The sequence below is a fragment of the Taeniopygia guttata genome, chromosome 1A, assembly GCF_048771995.1.
Source record: "Taeniopygia guttata chromosome 1A, bTaeGut7.mat, whole genome shotgun sequence".
Classification (NCBI taxonomy): Eukaryota; Metazoa; Chordata; class Aves; order Passeriformes; family Estrildidae; genus Taeniopygia; species Taeniopygia guttata.
The window spans coordinates 27885841-27905563 of NC_133025.1; the positions used below are offsets into that span (position 1 = coordinate 27885841).

The 19723-nt window shown below is 36.3% G+C and overlaps 1 protein-coding gene across 6 annotated transcripts in view; it reads left to right on the forward strand.

Annotated features, from left to right (window-relative positions):
- CNTN1 (contactin 1) overlaps positions 1-19467 on the forward strand; it is a 209817-nt gene extending 190350 nt beyond the window's left edge. For all 6 annotated transcript variants that reach the window (XM_030258278.4, XM_030258285.4, XM_072922138.1 and 3 more), the window contains 4 exons: positions 2281-2467; positions 3779-3891; positions 5025-5181; positions 16899-19467. In XM_030258278.4, the coding sequence (XP_030114138.2) occupies positions 2281-2467; positions 3779-3891; positions 5025-5181; positions 16899-16978 (537 nt within the window). In that variant the 3' untranslated portion in view covers positions 16979-19467. The remainder of the gene's footprint in view (positions 1-2280; positions 2468-3778; positions 3892-5024; positions 5182-16898) is intronic.
- The last annotated feature ends 256 nt before the right edge of the window (positions 19468-19723 follow it).

Sequence of the window (19723 nt, forward strand, 5' to 3'; positions counted from 1 at the left end):
TCAAGGCAGAGGAATTCAAAGGCTTCCAGAATATGCCAAATGATTAATAAAATCTTCATATAAAGTGTGTTTTCTATCTTTAGGTAGAGCTGTGAATTAACATAATAGAGCATACTAAAAAGAAATTAATTATTTTCCAATGGCCAGCTAAAATCAACAACAAAGCTACTACTGGTCCTATCGCAGTTAATAAACTTTTGGCCACCTAGAATTTTACAGAGTCTTTTGCTGTAGGCTAGAAACTTGTTTGAACTTAGAGCTAGACATGATGTTCTCTAGCTCCTGATGTACACGCCTTCTCTCACCTGAGTCAGCCACTTGCAGTTAACACCTTATGGTGTACAGATGGTTGCATTCAACAAGACCTGCTTATCTACAAGAGTGGGTTAATTATAATCATATAAAAGAAACTCTGACTTGAAGATCACTATCGGACCTTCAGATGAAATGGCTGTCACAGTTTCAGATCCATGCCGGTTTGAAACCATTAATCTGGTGGATTGCCACTCTATTGCTGAAGCCTGCAGAATGGACTGGGTGCAGAGTCCTCATTTTAGGGTAAAGGCTGTTTACTTGGGAAAATAGGCACCTTTGTAGTATGAATTTTATGAGTGTGATTGCCTAAATTACAGCAAACTGATGTTTAGGATGCTAGTGGATGATACTTTCTGAATAAAATGCAGGACATATATTTATAGAACTGAAGATTATCTTTTTTTCCTGCTGGAAATCAGGTATGCATGCTGAACTTAAAAAGCAAATCCAGTTTGGTCTGCAGAGACAGTGTGATTCTCCCTGCAGCAGGAAAGAATGATGAAGGCCACTAAGATGTCAGATTTATAGTAATCAGAGTGAGTAACCTATAACATTAGTGGGAAGGACTGTGGCAAAAAACATTGAAAATAGTCAAGCTCCAAGAAGTATTTAGTTGACAGAACAGTGATACTGTTCTCATGTCCAAAGACATTTGAAGTACGTAAATAGAAATCCGCTGCTAAATTAAATATTTTACTTTAAATTTAAATGGGAGAAAATAAAGCCTCACCAAACAAGGGTTGAACCCACAACTTGTAGAGAACTTGCAATATTAACACTTTGACAGACTATCTGCTCTTCTAACCTATTCCTTAAATGAAGTTTTCATAGACAACTAATGTCAGAAGAACAGAAGGTTAAAGCAGTTACTATTTAAAAGACAAGATGACAGGATACCAATAATGTCTTACAAAGTAAGATTTTTCCTTGAGCCCAAATTTACCAAACAGTATTAACTTCTTCCTAAAAAATCTAAAATGTGTTCATGTAGCATACACAAAATTCATTATGAAATCAGGCAGAAGCTGAGGGTGAAAACAGTCAGAACCAAAATGCAATGAGCACGGCTTTCTGCTCTTTCAGGTTTGTGCAGTAATTTAGTTTTATGCAAATGGTTATGTACCAGACAAAACCCAGAGACTGACAGTGTTTCACTCTCATTTGCATCTCACAAGGCCATGCAGAATAGGACCCTATGGAATTGCATCACTCCATAGGAATTACACTGTTTTCACCTGGTGCTTTGTAATGCATAATGAACAAAAGTAGGATGGAACAAGTTCTTCGGGGGGGAAAAAAAAATCCTAATGGAATTTCTGTGTACTCTTAATTGGCTTTGGTTTTTAAGGTGTTACAAGCTTACATATTTTAAGTATTTTCATGTACTTCTTCATCTACTTTGACAAATGCCATATTGTGCTATGAAACCTGATTGGGTTTAGCTGAAAAACTTTAGAAAATTGTTATGTACACCTATCCAGACCTACACATGCAGCTAACATGATTGAATACTTTGCTTTCCATAGATAGAATTACAAAAGGCCTAAATTTGTAAGACATTCAAAACAAAACACACCAAAAACATTCTCAGAGTTTAGTCTCTACTACTGTAAAAAATAGTACTAAAATTCAGAGTAGAATGCAAAAACAAAAGAGCAAGAAGAAAATAGTCTTGTTCTTTGAAGGCATTATCCAGCTCCCAGGCTTCTGGTGACTTAGCTGGGAACAAGCTAAACCACTGTGAGAAAAGTTTAATAATACATTCTACATTTATTTCTGCTTTTTTATGCCTATACACAACTTGGTTAAAATTACAACCTGTAGAACGAATTCTATGCTATTGCTATTAGATTTCTTTTAGCTGGCTTATATCTGAATATATAGTATAGAAATACATCAATTTTTTAAAACATTTCTTTATTATTAAATATCTTAAATTTAATCCTCCAATTTCCATGCTTACAGATTCGTTACTGGGCTGCTCATGATAAAGAAGCAGCTGCACAGCGGGTACAGGTGAGCAATCAAGAGTATTCAACCAAACTGGAAAACCTGAAGCCTAACACCCGCTACCATGTGGATGTGTCTGCCTTCAATAGTGCAGGCTATGGACCTCCCAGCAGCACCATTGATGTTGTTACAAGGAAAGCACGTAAGTAAATGGAACATTAGGACGAGTATAATCATGTCCATCATGTTTTCAAATGTGGCTTCTCATTCATATACCAAATGTTCTCTCCTCATGTGATATTGCTTCTTAGTCTGAAAATTTCTGCTAAAATTCTCCTTCCTCTGTTTTGTTGCCATGTATAATGGGGATGTCTTATTCTTATTCTGAACATCTAGTCTGAGGCTCTTAATCAATATTGTGCGTTTTTGTTACTCGTCCTCCTGCCATGCCATCCAAGAGCTTGGATCGTTTTCGATAAACCCCCTGCTAGGACAGGGCATTCTTAGGTCCCCTCCAAAACTGTCTCACCTACATGCTGTACAAGTGCAGCTCTTTCACCCTTCCTTCACAAATCAAGTGTTCCAGATCCCCATCAGGTTGGTATTGCTCTGTTGAACTCACTCCAGATTACTAGTGTCTTTCAAGCATTGGGAATCCCAAAGCTGGACATAATATTCTAAATGATGAGCAGTTGAGACCAGCTATTACTTAGGCATCTATACATTGCTTTTTTGTTTAGTCAATGATGACTGAAATGTGACCAGCTGCCTCTTTCATCAGCAGCAGAGCAGCACATTCAGTCAGCCTTGAGAAGTGGGTGATCTGAATCTCACCCTAGAATTAACATACTATAACAGGTTTTTGAATATTGCTCCTGACTCAATGACGATACCTAGCACTAACACAGACTGAGCAATGTAAGAAAAGCATCTTGTGTATTTAAAACACAATTTTCTGGGCTAAAAATGCATACAACTAATTTGAGGATTTCTGTCACTAAGTAGTGTATTCTGCAACTTGCACCTGCAGGATTCATTAATAAGAGTCCATTTCATAAGCTTACTGTGTAAGTTATAATGAATTTCTGCAGTGGGGTACTGTTATTTCTGCTGATCTGAGTTAAATGATGTAGAAATGGCTGTAAATAGTTGATTGAATATTTGATCTAAATGAATATATATGGTTTACACCACACTTCTGGGAGGTTCTGAAGGTAGTTGCATGCTAGCAAACACTAGTGGTCAGCAAGACAGTGAAGAGTAATGTTGGCCACTTCCCTTCTGGCAATACAGAAAGGCAGACCCACAATGCAGCCACTGCACAAAGCCATCCAAAATTGCCTGGCTGGAGCTGTAGCAGTTCATTCCAAGAAGGAGACTCTCTCTTGCTTATATATATGGCAGCCTAATTTCCATATTCACATCTTTACATTTTTCCATGTCTTAATAAAAGCATCATTGAACATTAATGAAATCTCATTTATGTGTACATTATACATATGTTGCTTTTCAGCTCCAAGCCAACGCCCAAGAATTATCAGTTCTGTAAGATCTGGTTCAAGGTACATCATCACCTGGGATCACGTGAAGGCAATGTCAAACGAGTCTGCCGTTGAAGGATATAAAGTATGATCTCTGAAAATATTTTTTATCTTTATGTATACTTTGTGTAGTGCATTTTATAGACAGTGTTGAATCTTTGTACATAATCAGACTTACACATACTTGAATGTTGAAGAGAATGGTATCATGCTCAGCAATTGCAACCATCCAGTAGGCGTAGGGCAAAGCCAGTAGGTTTAGTCAATATGATGAGAAAATATTTGGGCACTGAAATTCATTTGGGTTGTAAACCATATAAAAAAGTTCATAGCAGTGACTTCAACAACCTCATTTCCCACATGATCATATTTATTCTCTGTTGGCTTAAAATAATGCATAGAAAAGTTATACACTTCATAGTTTTTTCTTTTATTTCTATACATTGTTCCAGTTTTCCTTTCCCATCTCCACGGGGGTTACAGTTCCTGAAACATGAGTTTTTCAAGTCTGGGAATGTAGATGAAGGGAAGGGACCTCTACCATCATTAGATGCAGTTACTCTGTAACCACAGCAAGTGTATATACCGACTATAGGGCATATAGAAAACTTCAGCTGTCAATTCCTGTCTAATGTTGCTGCTTGCTTGGCAGTAAGAAAATTAGTATCATATTCTTCATTTGCAAATTTGAATGAGGAGTGAATTCCTTCCTGGGAATTGCTAATAGTGTTTCACAGAGATTATTTCAGAAAGAAATGGGATTTTTTTTCTAAAGGTCCCACAAGACAGGTACTATCCCATTTGCAATAGTTTAGCATCAACAGTTAATAATAAAATTTATAATTGTCATATTTATGAAAATGGTTGTAAATTTTATGTCAGAAAACCCAGCTGAGTTCTCATATTTTTATTCTCAATAACAATGCCACTCTGTATTGTTATTCTCCATCACTTAATTACTTATTTTGAATGTGAGTGCTAAAATTATTTTTCAAAAGGTGGCAAAATTTTGTTACAGAAAATGAGAAGACATCCTGTCTAAATTCACCTTGCGTAAATATGGAAAAAAGTTGTAATGTATTTGTGTGTATGTCTGTATATATAATGTTTCATATGAATAAAAACCTCATACATTTTCATTGACACACTGTACATACAGAAATAGATCTTCATGGAAATGTAACATTTCAATAACTATATTTACCATGACTTTCCTAGGTACTTTATAGGCCAGATGGACAGCATGAAGGCAAGTTGTTTTCCACTGGAAAGCATACGATAGAGGTCCCAGTCCCCAGCAATGGTGAATATGTTGTTGAAGTGCGAGCACACAGTGAAGGAGGAGATGGAGAAGTAGCCCAAATAAAAATTTCAGGTGAGCAGATAACTTCCCTTTTTCTTCACCACACTTCTTGGAAATTTTGGACTGAGTATTTTCCTCTTAAATGCTATTGAAAATAAGAGTATATCTTAAAACATTTTTGAGGACTCATAGCACACACAGGACACTTCCGTAGCAGTGTAGCTCAATCCTGGAAGCACTGCCAATCTTCCAAATACCAGAGTGCTTTTACTGGTGTCTCCAGTTAGGCTGCTGCTTCTATTAGTGTCCTACAAGCATAACTACATGGTGGAGACCCCAGGATTTAGGTATCAGCTTGCAATAACCCCGTAGTTTCTAGCACCTTTTGCCTCTATCTCATTCCTCTGTCAACTGTCACTAAAAGGAAAATAATAGAGAAAAGGAGTGGTCCACAGTGATCCCCAGATGACTTGTCAGGGAAGTTCCACTTCTCAGTGAAAAGGGGATCTGTGGCATAAAAGTGATAAATAAGTAATAAGAAACTCCACATACTCTAATTCAGAGTAGTCTGGATGATTGATAAAGGAGGGATCATGGCTTAGGATAGTTCAAATTGGGTTCAATGTTTTCCGTAATTACAAGTCCAGACATGGTCTGTGCATCTCCTTCCTGTTAGTTTTTTATCTTAAGTAGTTCCTTGGCACTATTCGGTTTGAAAGAGGACATATGAATAGACATCAAATAATTGGATAGCGTCTTTGCAAGGTTATAATCCAATCACTTTCATTGTATTCTTGACTTTTTAATTTAAAAAATTAACTTGGGTTTTAGAAAGGATTAAATGTCAACAATACTCTTGTCACAGAAGCAATGCAATCATTATTATGGCTTTTTAAAAAGAACAATGCCTGTGTGTATTATCTGTACTGTGAGGAAAGCTGCCTATGCCTGAAGGAGTGGACGTCCCATCTGCAGGTTTTTAATAATATATATGGCTTATATCATCTGGTGTGAGCTCATGAGTATCGCCATTTTTGTTTGTATGAAGTTTGTATTTTTTGTCTACTTTGTTCTAATGAACACCTGCACAGTTGACATTTTTTGCATTTTTTTTTAATTTCTGTTTTTCTGGCTTTGGTGTCTGAGCATTGTTTCCTTTTGTAGCTATTTTTAAAGAGTCTTTTTGTGTGTAATACATTGTTCCCGTTAAGAAATGTATCTATACTAGCAAAGTGACTAATCAAATGTTTAAAACACTGTGTGCCTTGAATTTCTCCTCAGTTATATTGCCATCAGATCTTAAATAATTTCATCAACTCTTTTCTTCACCTCTCCAGCTTCTGATACTTCCTTTAAGACTGTAGATACTATATATGCACTGTGTTCAACTCAGCTGTCTGCAGAGATATTCTTGCCTCCCTACACTTAGCTACTTCCAGCATTATTCATAAAAGGCTTTCATTAGACATTTATTACCTTTCATGGGGCTATGAAATTATGTTCATCTTGTTTATCCAACCCCATCTCTAAATCCTTCCTGGAATCCTTGCTTTCCAGGATACAGTATCTCATTATTTTCAGAGTATCACTACAGTATCAGGTCTCTTTTTAACTTTATGTTTTATTTTGTGACAAAGCACAGTTGTTTTGAATGGTTCAAGTCCCTATGCTGTCTGAATTTTTATATTAATGTGGTGTTGTCTCTATATTTGCCATTTTGGTTCCATAGGTGCTTACTTCTGCTGCTTTTGATATAAATATATGGATTGCATTTAGTCTACAGCTGTTCAGTGTGGAATTGCACTAGAAATTCAATGCCCATTCTTCAATAATTGTGATTTGAAATCTGCTGGTGACTGAATTCTTAATCCATTTAGCATATGTGTTAATTGCGTGTACCATGTTCTATGAGAGTTATTTGGGGATAGTAAGTCAACCACTTAAAAAAATCTGAAATATATTGTTGTATTATCATACACCAGGACAATCACTTTTAACATATTTTATAAGCTGCAAAAAAGTTGAGGCAACTGCTGTCTTCAGGACATGCCCTGAGTATCTTTGTATCAAACATGCATTGCAACCTGCCACTGGTGTGGTGCAAAGAGCCTTTAAGTAATCGCAGCCGGCAGATTACTTCCCAGTCCAAAAGCATCATGTCAGTGCAATGTCAAGCCCAAGCTGATCACTCTTGCCAACACTATGACCTCTCCCAAATGTGCCTGTACAGAATGAGCACCACTGGGAGAGTTAGCACCCTGCAAATGCTGATTTGCAGAGTTTTGTATTAAACTGCCTTCCACGCTGCAGACAAGTTCTCATCCATAAATTCTACCAAACACCAGCTAGACAGACAGGGACTATGCCTCTGGTGACCTAGACAGAGGCAGCATTCCCTGGACTTAGTTAAAGAAAATTTGTGAGACAAAAGGCAAGGTAATCTCTTTGGAACATATAATATACAGCCAATCAGGAAAGAATTTCAGGTTATTTCTAGGCTGCTTTTTCAAAAAGCAGAACAAAGTATAGCTTTAATGCCTACACATAGCAAATTATGTCTGCTAATTTTTATTCTTAAGGAAATCTTCCAGTAATGCATTAGGGTTTTGAATAATTATCCCAAAAGAAGGATAGAGTAATGGAATTTCTTTTAAATTACAGTTTTTCTCAGAGAATTGCAAAGAGAAGATATAGTTTGATAGGAATGCATGTTTTGGTGCTTGACTGACCAAAATGGAAGTTACATATTTACACAGAGATGTAAACAATAGCTAAAGCAAAACATAGGAATGGTAGGATCTTAAACAAGGAATGTCTATACCACCAGTGTGTCATCCAGATGAGTTTTTTTTCCTGCTGTTCACTGGGTATCAAATCCAAAGTAATCTATATAACATGGCTGAGTTAGGTGTCTAAGCTCCCATTACAATCAGTTCTCATGTAGGGTGTAATTAAGATTGTTAAACAAAACCTGCCCCAGGATGTTCCTGCTAAACTGGGGCGTCTCAAATGCTACATCCAGGGACACAATTCTGACAGGCATGACATGAAAAACAGGGGAACTGAGGCCTTCTAGGTAGGCAGGTTGTCTTGGTTTGGGACAAATTTGGAAGGGAACTTCCAAAGGGATGGTTCCTTAAAGGGCAAAATTCAATGGTCCATTCCTCCACCTGTTCAGGTGATAAAATTCCTTCAAGAAAAGTGGAAAAAACTGTTTCTCTAACAAGCAAAATATTTATAAGCATAAAAAAAAATTTAAGAATGTTAAACATTAAAACCTTTTGCTGTTTCGAAGTGTTTTTTTCACAGTTTTTTCTGGGTTTTTGATCCAGAGCAAGTTTGAACAGTTCCAAGAAAAACAAAGCCACAGTCTGGGGAAATTCTCTGCCTCAGCTATCTAAAAACTAGTCGGAATCTGTGGGTATTGGTGATTCCGAGATTGTAGAAAGTCTCTGTCTTTCTGCCCCGTTGCCAAAGAAGAAGCCATAGTTCGTCTGTGCTATTTTCAAGGTTGTTTATTTTTGCTTATCTATAACATGTTCTGCTGCCCTGCCACAGGTCTGTCTTGCAGGGCAGCGTGTGGGGCTCTGCCCCTCAGTGGGATGGTACAAACATTATATACCAGAAACTACGTGTACTATATTTACAATAATGTGCCAATATCTGTCACCTACATTGAATAGTGTGTCCCCAGCCTAAACCAATAGAAAAATGCCAACATCACCAAGAACATGGAGGTAAGGAAGAAGAAGGAGGAAGAACAGGATCAGGCCCACTTTCCTCCATCTTAGAACTCCTGACCCCCATGTACAAAGTAAAAACCCCCCTGTACAGGTACTAAAACCCCCTTGTACAATACTAAAAAAATTTTCCCTCTAATTTGTGACTACTTTTACTATACCATCTAACCCTCTGTGATTGCTTGTTCCACCTTCAAAGTTGGTAATTCATTCCATGGTTCAAACTCAAAATCACAGCTGTTTTCAGCTGCTTGCCAGGGTCTAAAATGCTTCTGACCAAAGCCTGGAACCTCTGAAAATGTCTGAGGGACATTTTGAATTCCGACAAAAACTAACTAAAAGCAAAGGAGAGCTCTGTCCTGCTCCCTGTCTGTGCTGCAGATGATGCTCATTGAGAGAGAGCTGCAGCTCTTGTCTCTTTGGTTTTGAATACAGCCGTGAAAAAATTCCACCGCTTTTCCATCTCCCCCCACTTCTCTCTTGGATCTATTTTAAAAGGCACAAAACTTCTTTCTGGGCTAAACAGATGAATGGGAATACAATTCAGCATCATAAAGTCATCCCAGGACAGAGGTGGAGGCCAGACAGGACACCAGCACACATCTTTCATCCTATATTTCGGGTTCAGGAGCACTAACTGGTCCTGAGGTCCTAACATAGGAATTAAAATTATAACATGTTTTAACTAAGATAGTTACATTTGAAAGCCAAATGAAAAAGAAACTAGATTTTTTATTTCTGTCTCAATTCCTTGTTCAAGGGAAAAACCTCCTTTTTGTTTTCCTCATCCTCTTCCATGCCACACAAAACTCAGTCACCTGTGAAAAAGGAGGCAAATATTCTGCAGCTACTTTGCTCTCATGTAACGGGTCAGCTTCCAACAGGTTACACTGTTTTAGTTGAGAGTGATACAAATTAAGTTTACCAATCACTATCTAAAGCTATCTTGCATGCCTTTCTTTTTAGTGAACATCTTGAAATAAAATTTCTTATAATAAAATAACTCTTTGTATACATGCATTCCAGCATACAGCTGTAATCAGTAAAATACAGCCATGATATTTTGTATTTTATTGGCCAGTGCCTGTTGTAGAGTAAGGAGTTTGGAGATGTTTTTTAAGCCCATTATAGTAAATTAATGAGCTACAAAATTTAAAATTCATTCTTGAGTTACCACAACCAGATGAAGATTGGAATGACTTGTTTAACCAATGGAGTCTTTTTCAAGAGTTAATAATAGGCTTATCTGTTTCCTTTGAAATATAGTAAAGTCTGAGAATTTTTTTTGTCTCTTTCATGATGTTTGGACTGCAATGCTTTTTCATATTACTAATATTAGCGTAATCAAAACAATCTTGCAATCAGTAGGAACTACAACCATATGGTGCTTCGTTCTTTTTTCACTTCACTTGTGTAACTGCACTGGCCTCAGTGCAGTTGCTTTATGCCAGAGTATGGAAAAATAGTTTTAAAATTTTCAAGTTTTAAAATTTCATCCAGGGTGGGAAAAAGGGGAGGGTTACTCTTCTTATTTCGATAAATATTGAGGAAGAAAGGTAAATACCATACACCTTCAGCTTCACATGTGAAATCAGGTTGATGTCTCAGTTTTAATAGTGTCATGGACAAAGAATAATTTATGTATTGTATATGTTTATAGCAAGAGAACAAAATTACAGTTTCTCTGTGTTCAGTGCACACACACATTAATATACACATATGAGTTCTATTTGCCAGAGGCATATTTTAGGATCCTGAAATAGTATTTACTTTGAAGTACAGCTCTTTCAAAGGAAAATCCATACATTTTGCCTGTACTAGCTTACAAAATCTTTTTAATTATTTATCTTTTAATTTTTTCAATTACTGTTTGAAAGGGAACAAATGTTTATTGCACACATTAGTATCAAGTAAGTCAGGTGATCATTCACTTCTCATGTGTTATAATCAAGTTTTTGATTGTGATTTGAAAATGCCCATCTGTTTCAAAGATTGTTGTGGTAATAAGAGGAGGAAAACACAGGTAAAAATCTTAAGCAATACTGAAGAAAACAGACTCTAGGGGCATGAAAGTCCTTTGTTCCTTGCCTTCAAACTTCTTATGCATCTGGTAGAAGAATATAGCAAAATGCTTCTACTAAACTGAAAGTACATTTCCAAAAGAGCTCTCCTCTAAAAGAAAAGTAATTTTCAAAATGCGTTCGCTGTTGTCTCATGACTAAAAAATTAAGTAGAAAATACTCAGAATGCCCTCTAACCTGGTACATACATATGCTTAAATCAACATATTTTGTTCTCAGTTTTTTTTCTTGATTTTTCTTCATCATCACATTTTGTTTCATCACGATTCAAATTTATTGGTTTTGCCTCCTTCCAAGATTTAATTTGATTGAATAAGGTGACAATTCCTTGCATTACAACATACTCAGTGATAGAACAAGTGTTTTCTTGAAAAGCCATATTTTCATTTATTTCATTTTTTTCACTTTTGATTCTATTCAAACTCGAAGATTAGACAGATAGTGGAAATATTTTTATATCATATAATATATTTTCATTTCATATCATATTTTATATCATTCATATCATATTTTCATTTTGTAATAGTTATGTTTTCTTAGTCTACATTATCCTCTGATAATTATTGTTTCCTTTCTTTCCTTCTGCAGTGACTTTAATGCCTGATTTAAGATTTTTTTTTCTGCCTTGCTGAAGACCAAGGCCAAATTGAAGCTTATCTGTCCTGTTGGACTAATTTATTTTCTTTGCTGCTTCTCAGTCCATCATTTTCATTGTCTGCATATTTTTTCAGGCACTCCAGCCCTGGGTGCTGCTTGTTCCCATTGATCATTCCTTGTGGTGCTGCAGTACTCAGGGAGCAGAGGGAGGGAGGCTGTGCCACCATTTTGCCTGAAGAGTTTCTGCTCTTTACCCATTGCACCCTGTGGCTTTTTAAATGTGGACTATTTGCAAGTCAAAAAGAGTGACACAGCTGGTATATAGTTGGGCTGAATTTATTTGTAAGAAAAAGTCACAAATCCTCAGACATGCCAACTGGCCAAAGATCCTCTGCCTAGATCACAGAAGAATCTCCTCATGCTATTATTTGTTGTGTGCACAACTTTAAGAGTATATTTCATTAAAAAATGTTACCAGTGCTCTTCTACTTTACTCTCCATGCAAAAGAATCTGTAATGACTATTACTATATGTGAGGGGGAAGAGGTATTTGAGAAATAACCTATGTTTATTGACAGCTATGTAATAATAATCCAATGACTGAAAATTTTCTGATTTTTCTTGCAGTCTAGGTCATCTTTTAATGTTGGCAGCCCAGGTCTGTGGCAGGGCTAGAGTCAATGAAAAAGAAATCCCAGCTGCTGACAATGCCAAGGTTCCAGGTGCTATTGCCAGAACAAAACAAAATGTTTCCTTGACAGAATTTTCAAGTAGGAGACTAACATCATGGGGTGGAAAAAACACAGAGACCATCAGCAGCAGTTCATATATGTTTTTCTTAGAACTGTTGAAACTGTTCCCCAGATGCACAGCAAACCTCAGCACAGCACAAAGCATGGGCAGATAGACAGACAGCTTTGTTTCCATCCCATGCATCTACTCTGCTGCAAAAACAGCAAATCACAGAGTTGTGAGTCACTCCATAGTGCCTTTCTTGAAAGGTTTGTGGCACAGGCAAGAGGAAAATTTCCTTGTGCACAAACAAAGGTTTCCTAGACAAGGGAAAGTTGGACACATGATTTAATAATGATGCCAGTGATGCAAGATAGGTATATTATAATTAGTTCTGTTCTTTTCCATTTTCCATGAATAGTGATAACAGAATTTAAATCATGTCAGCTGATACTACCTATTTCTTTTGCAGCAGTCTTCCATGGAGACAGTGTTTCCATCTGGGACAAGAGCAATTTCTTTTCAATAGCCAGTTGAAAGAACAATAAACCCATCTTTTACTTTTATGCAGTTCAAAGAAATGATATTTCACCCCACTTCTGTTTTTCTGTTCTATCTGAGCAAATATAAAAACACTGAGAAAACAGATACAAATGAAGCCTAATAGTTGATAAAGAAACTAGTGACTGGAACAGGCAAAAATCTCTTCATTTTTTTCAGATGACCTATTTTTTTCACACAGAAATGGACAAACCTTAGACTCGAGGATAAACAGAATATGAGAAGGCTTTGCAATTAACCTTCTTATAGTAAAAAGGAGAGCTAAAAACCAGATAGCCCTAATGGAATATAGGTCCTTGCATCCTGGACCAAAAGGAGAGTATTATTTAGAAAATGAGTAGGAGTTTGGTCATTCTTTCAGGAAAAAGGAATCTGTTCTGCAAAACAGTCACAAAGGCAGACTGTCACAAATTAGTTTCTAGGTTGTTTGAAGAATCACCAGCAAAGGAACAGCAGATTTAATGTAAAAATGAAAGTACAACGAAGTCTGTTGGTAAGGTTCACTTTTCTACTTACTAGATGGACAAAACACACAGAGAAAAATCAGAATAAAATCTAAAATCAATCAGTCTAAAACTAAAATCAACCTAAAATTATCTACATGGAGGCGGGGAATGGAAAGATGTATGGATGGGGAAGGGTAAAGATAAAAAGGAATAAGGGAGACTCTCCAGTTTTGTCAAAATGTTTCAAGGGGACCCTCTTTACCAAAATTCGTCTTCAGCTTGACCAATGGTTTAGGCCTAGAGGTTTTAGCAGCACTTAAACGTTGCAGTGCTTAAACGTTACAGCACTTAATCAATGGCCTAGCTCTAACAATTTAAGAAAAGATTCTGTAGAATTTACTGTAAGCACATCAGTAACTCTCTTACAGGCCTGACTTATGAATGTAACATACTTGCAAATCTGCAAGCAACATTCACAGTACATTTGTTGTGGCATATTCACAGTCACATGCACACAGACCTGAAGGAGTATGTGAATAATTCCCATTGAGTTCAGTGAAGAGCTCATGTTGAATGAATTTGCATCTTCTCTACAGACAAAGGGTTGAGCCTCAAGGAGTGTGGAATTACCAGCCCAGGCTGTGTCCTTGGCATTCATCTGCAGTCCTCTGAGCATAGCAAAATTGAGAGTTTGCTGGCTCTGAGGGGCCCCATTCAGAGGGAGGTTGCAGCTTGCTGTGGTCTGGGAGAGATCAAAAAGGTCCTTTTTTTCCACAATGAAAAGACACTGATGTTGGGAAGAGGGCCAAAAATATCATATATAAATATAAGTAACATTTAAAGAAAATAATGATGTAACAAATTGTCACAAAGCCTTAAGAAATACATCAAAATCTGAACTGGTTTAATCATTTAGGCATTGATTTTATTTCTTTTGAATATATTTGGAAGACTGTTGCATACTGTTCAAGATGTCAGTAAAATTTAGGATCTCCTTTCAGAGGTGTGAAAGTTTCATCCTGAATGTTATGTGATTGAGATGGCAACAGGGAATTTATAATACTAATAGAAAGCTGTGGATTACTGGGACTTTAGAAGGAGTTCCTGTGATACAGAAAGATCTTGCTGAAGGAAAAGCCATCCAGCAGTTCTTCTTTTCATTTACTCAGACAGATAAACAACCACTTGTGTGAGAAAGGCTCCTGAGAATAGGAGACAGAAAAAAAGTTAGGTTAACTGCATGCATCCCATACAGATTTATTTGATGTTAAACTACATTCTGGCTATGTATTTCTATAGATAGTTTAGTCCTAAATTTAAAAATATCAACTACGGTAATTCTGTACCAGACAGTAGTAAAGCCTGTGCAAGATTTTACTATTTTGCTTGGGACTGTTAGGGAAAAAAAAAAAAACCAAAAAAAAAGAAAAAAAAAACCCCAAAAACCAAACCAGACCAATCAAACAAAAAACCAAAAAGTACCCAAAACAAAACTAAAAACAAAACAAAAAACCCCCAAACCAAAATCATTTAAAAAACCAAACAAAACAAAACCAGCCAAATTTAAGGGCATATGTTTTGTTTACTTAAAATAAATGAGGACTATTGATATTAAGTTCACACATGGTGCATTAGAGTGGTAGTTGGGTCATGTGATTTTGATGGCTTTAGTTTTCAATTGCTTGCACACTGGACCCATAAAATGCTGGTTGAAAGGAGAGATCACACATTATAACACAGAGGAGAGAAAGAATCATTAGGCACTACATATCTCCAGCTCATACCTGGCCAGACTTCAGAGGGAGCTTAATAATCCTTCTCTTTTAATTTACATCTATGTATTTATTAGTACACATCCATTAAGTCTTTATCTGGCATTTCTCTAGCTTTTAGAGGTTGCTGAAACTGACAGATCACAATTGCATTACTGCACAGAATTAAATCCTGTAGTCTGTTCTTAGGCAAAACTTTTCTTAACTTTCATTGATGAGCCGCAGAAGTGTACTAGATGTCATGCCATGGCAAATAGTGTTTCCAGTAAAGTATGGATCCTTACATGTACGTCAGTAATCTAACAAGAAAGAAAAAGATTATCTGTTTAATGTGCATTTATCCTGCTAATGTTCTGTTAATGTGCTGTCCAAGGATAAGACTTCCTTTATTTAAGAAAACTGGTAAATATAGCTCTGCAACAGTGCCTAAACCTTGTAAGGAACCACTATAATGAGATGAATTGCTAATTATTCTGGAGCCAGTAAGCACATCTCAGAGGAAGATTTATTACTCCTTTTTCTTTGTAGAATAACAACATGCAAACAGATGTTTCCTCATACTTGCACATCATTCAACTTTACTCAGCAAACTTTTTGTCTTGTTTTTCTCCATTTGAAGCATTCAAAATATTTATTTGCGTCTTTCTAACTGCACTATCCTGGTCTGACAAAAGCAGCATACATTTTCTGTGGATAGTCTTAAACACAAAACCTGTTTTTTTTTCCCCTAAGGCTTCATTCATTAAGAACCTCTACTCTGATATTTAAGAATTAAATCAAAATATTAATATGCCTCATAAATCACTAAAAATAAGATAGATATACCCTTGTACTTTCACAGTTTGTCATGCTGAGCTTGTTTTTATGCCTGCTGAAATCTCTGCTGCTCAGTTTGTGCATTACCTTCTGAGTATGGTGTTTCTTCATTTAACAATTTCTGGAGAGCTGTCCAGTGGGCCTGTTCCAGCAGCGCCTCAGGACCATCAGCACCAGCTGCAAACACTTCTCTGCTAAGTGTTCAACAGCAGCAAGCTGGGTTCTGCACTGCCCATCTACCATCCTGATATAGGCAAGCCCTCCCTGGGATAAAAGAATATCCAGTTCTCAGGCTCCATTGACCCATCTCCAGGACTGACAGCCAGGCACAGTTTGGCTGAGTTGTTTTCTCATATAGATGCTTCTTAACAGGGAGCTGGACCATCGCAACACAAAACACTTAACAATATCAATTCCTTTTTCTGTTTGCCATGGCGAGTCATGTAAAGTTTGCAAGCCATAGATTAATATTTTATGTCTCAAAATATTTGTTTAAGAAATACCCTCGTGACTTTAACAGGCATAAATGCCACACTGCTAGAAGTTGGCCATCTGGACTTTGTAGTCTGGCAGGTAAACAAACGGACCAGGCTCTTTGACATCTCTCAGATTATTGCTGTTCATATGAACATTAACATTTCCAAAGGTGTCTCTTTGCTTTGTCACATTTCAAAGACTCCATTAATTTTGTTTTTACATACTTAAATATTTATTTTGACCTATTGCCTCCTGGTATAATAACCTCCAGGCTTGTCAGACTGGCCGAATCCAAATACACTGATGTGTCCTAAATGGCCTTGTTTCTTGTATAAACATGCTGCATAAACATGCAACTCTTGCAGAACAAAAGAGTGAGTCCTCCGCCCTACTGTAACAAGTCACTTTGTCCATTTCAGATTATTCATACAGGTAGGGGCCGTGTTGAGATATACCAGCTGGTTTCCAGCCTCCATACTCTGTGGACTTCAGGATCTTTCCCCCACTGCAAGTAATGCTGAAGTAAGACTAAGACCAATGCTGTGTTGTTTTCTGTTCGATGCACAGGTGCCGCTGTTGGAGTACCAACTCTGCTCCTGGTCCTGGTGGTGCCTGCCCTGGGTGTCCTTGCCTGCGCGGGATTCTGAATGTAGCTGGATTCACCTTGTCCTCCACATAACACAAAGGACTCCCTTTGATGATGAGGACCACGATTCTTTTTGATTCCTGTGTCACCATCCTAAGCCAAAAAAATTACACTTTAAAAAGAATTATTCTACCAATTTCCTATGAACTTTAAGAGGACTGAGGCATCCAGGAACTCCTTCATGAAGTAAATCAACTTTTGAATGGCTAAGAAATATTTTTAACTTGTTCCAATATGCCTTATAAAACACTTATGCTGATCTGTGACAGTTGCATGATTCGGTCCAATGGGGCAAGTTACAGTGTTAAAACCCAATAACATAGGCTGTACAGTGAAAGTAAAATCACCATACGTAGGTGCTTTAACTTGAATAACAAATTGTGAAATTAATAATAGAGATTGAAATGTTGATTGTATGTGATAAATGTAAGAGTACTACGTCTGTCTGTACTATCCTATATGTTTTGTGTACTGCATATTTTTGAATAGCCCCATCACCATTTATTGGGATTACTGGTTTTTAGAGAGACAGTCAAAGCAAAAACATTTAATTATTTAGAGCTAGATTTCTTGAGGTTATTGGATAGAATTTGAAGGAATTGATATAAAAGTCAGTGATAAAGATTTTTTGTTTTAAATATGTTCAGAAGATCTGAGACATGGATAGCATGCTCAGCTTAAAGGAATTTACCTGTGCTTCACTGACCCAAGATTATTATATTCTTTTCTTAAAAGAATTCTGTTAAAAATTCTGTTATGATACTTGTTGCTGGTTTTGGGAGTCAAACGTCAGCTTTCAGGGAAGCAGTGTAATGTATTGGTTTTGAGTTATTCTTATTCCTATTGTTGTTATTAAGGTAGCAATATAACACTTAGGAGTTTGGAGATGGAGTCCATGCTAAGATCAGCCAAGTGGACCACGAAATGGTAGGAAACGTATGTTATTTTTTAAAGTGAAAAGATTTAAAATATAAAAAAAAGATATACAATAAATGGCAAAAGCAGAGTAGCACAGTAAAAAAATTATTATATTTACATTTTTATGCTGCAGACACCAGGTGTTACCTTCCTGTATTGAAGGCGTACATTTGGGAGAACTATATCCTTTTTCAAGAACTTGATATTATTGTAATGTTCATAGTGTTGTAAATAAGAGTTTTAAAGTTCTGAGACCATTTCTCTATTTGACAGATTACTGGGTGATCCAACTGTGTGTTAGTACGTGAAAGTCAGATCCCAACTGTTAGTCAAAGCTACATGTTTACTATGGCCTTTTCAAAATGGAAATCTATTAGAGGTAGAGAATGTTTTTGTTCTGACTGTGTCTAGAGTGTTTCAGTGCTGGATTTCTTTGTTGGTTTGTTTGGGGTTTTTTAAGTTGTTAAGGAAATGCACATTCCTTTCATTTTCCATGGTATGCTGGGAATTAGTTTGAGTGTGAATGATGAAGAAACACAGTGATGTTGAATCAGCTGGCTCAAGTAATAGTGCAATGTCTGATGCTTCAAGAATTATAAGCTTTGAATCATATTTTATTAGCACAACCTTGCTAGCTACTTAGAAATAGATTTTATCTTTTTAGAACTGATACTGTAGAGGTCCATAATAATATTTACATGAAGCAAGGTTAGGTCTATTAATAATTTACACCCCTTTATTTTATTTGTATAATTTTGTACTATATATTTACATGTAAAAGTGTAGAGTCTTCATTAATAAATATCAATAATACGGTTTTAGTTTAATTTTAACTATTTGTTACAAGATGAAAATTTTTTAAATAGGCAAAAGTGATACTCCCCTATAGAGGAATGTCAAAGTGTCAAACACTACTGAGTTTCATAAATTGTATAATTATTTGAAAGAGCAATGAGCTGTCTTCATACATAAGAGACTTATATGCTGTAAGCCTTCTGTACAAAAAAAAATGTGGTTTATTGTGCTTCATTTGGTTTTGTTCTTTTGCAGTATGACTCATTTTTATATAATATACAACCACAAGTACATCTTTTGCCAAATGCATGATTGCCTTTTACTTTTCTAATACATGGTGTAAGCAAAACTCTTTCATTTTTGCATGGAAATGATCTGGGAAGGAAAGCCACTTCTCTTTTTTTAAATCAGCGACATGGATGAAGTAGGTGTCACACACTGATCAGATAGTTGGAAACTTTTCTGTTTCACATAATTGTGTAAATTTGACTGGGACCTTCAGCTTCAAATTGTTGTCAAGAAAAACTAACTAATGTATCATCTGCTTTAAAATGCAAGGTTCTTAATTAAAGTTTATATAGATAGACATATTTGTTGTTTCCTTATATTTCAGGAAAATTGATATTGCTATTATTTGATACTGATGAATATTGAACTGGTTTTTTAGTTACTTTTTATCTTTTCTTTTCAAATGAGTAGAACAGGACTGTGCTTTGTCCTTTTTATGAATGAAAAGTAAACGACAATTAAATAAATGTATTAATGTTACTCAAAGTATTATAATTGTCTTTTGAATTGGAGCTTTCTAATTTCATAACAGCAATGTTGTCATTTGTGATAGTAAAGGTGTGGATAGAATGAAGTCCTGTGTATCCCTGCCCTGCCTTCCTGTGACTATTGCTGGAGTTTAAGAGCTTTTCTGCATTATTTGCTTTGATTATAGGTGATACAGGTAGAAAGACTTTCCTAAAATCAGTAAGAGGGAGTTTTTCAGCACTTTTGGAAGCAAGAGATAACTAAGGAGAGTATTTTT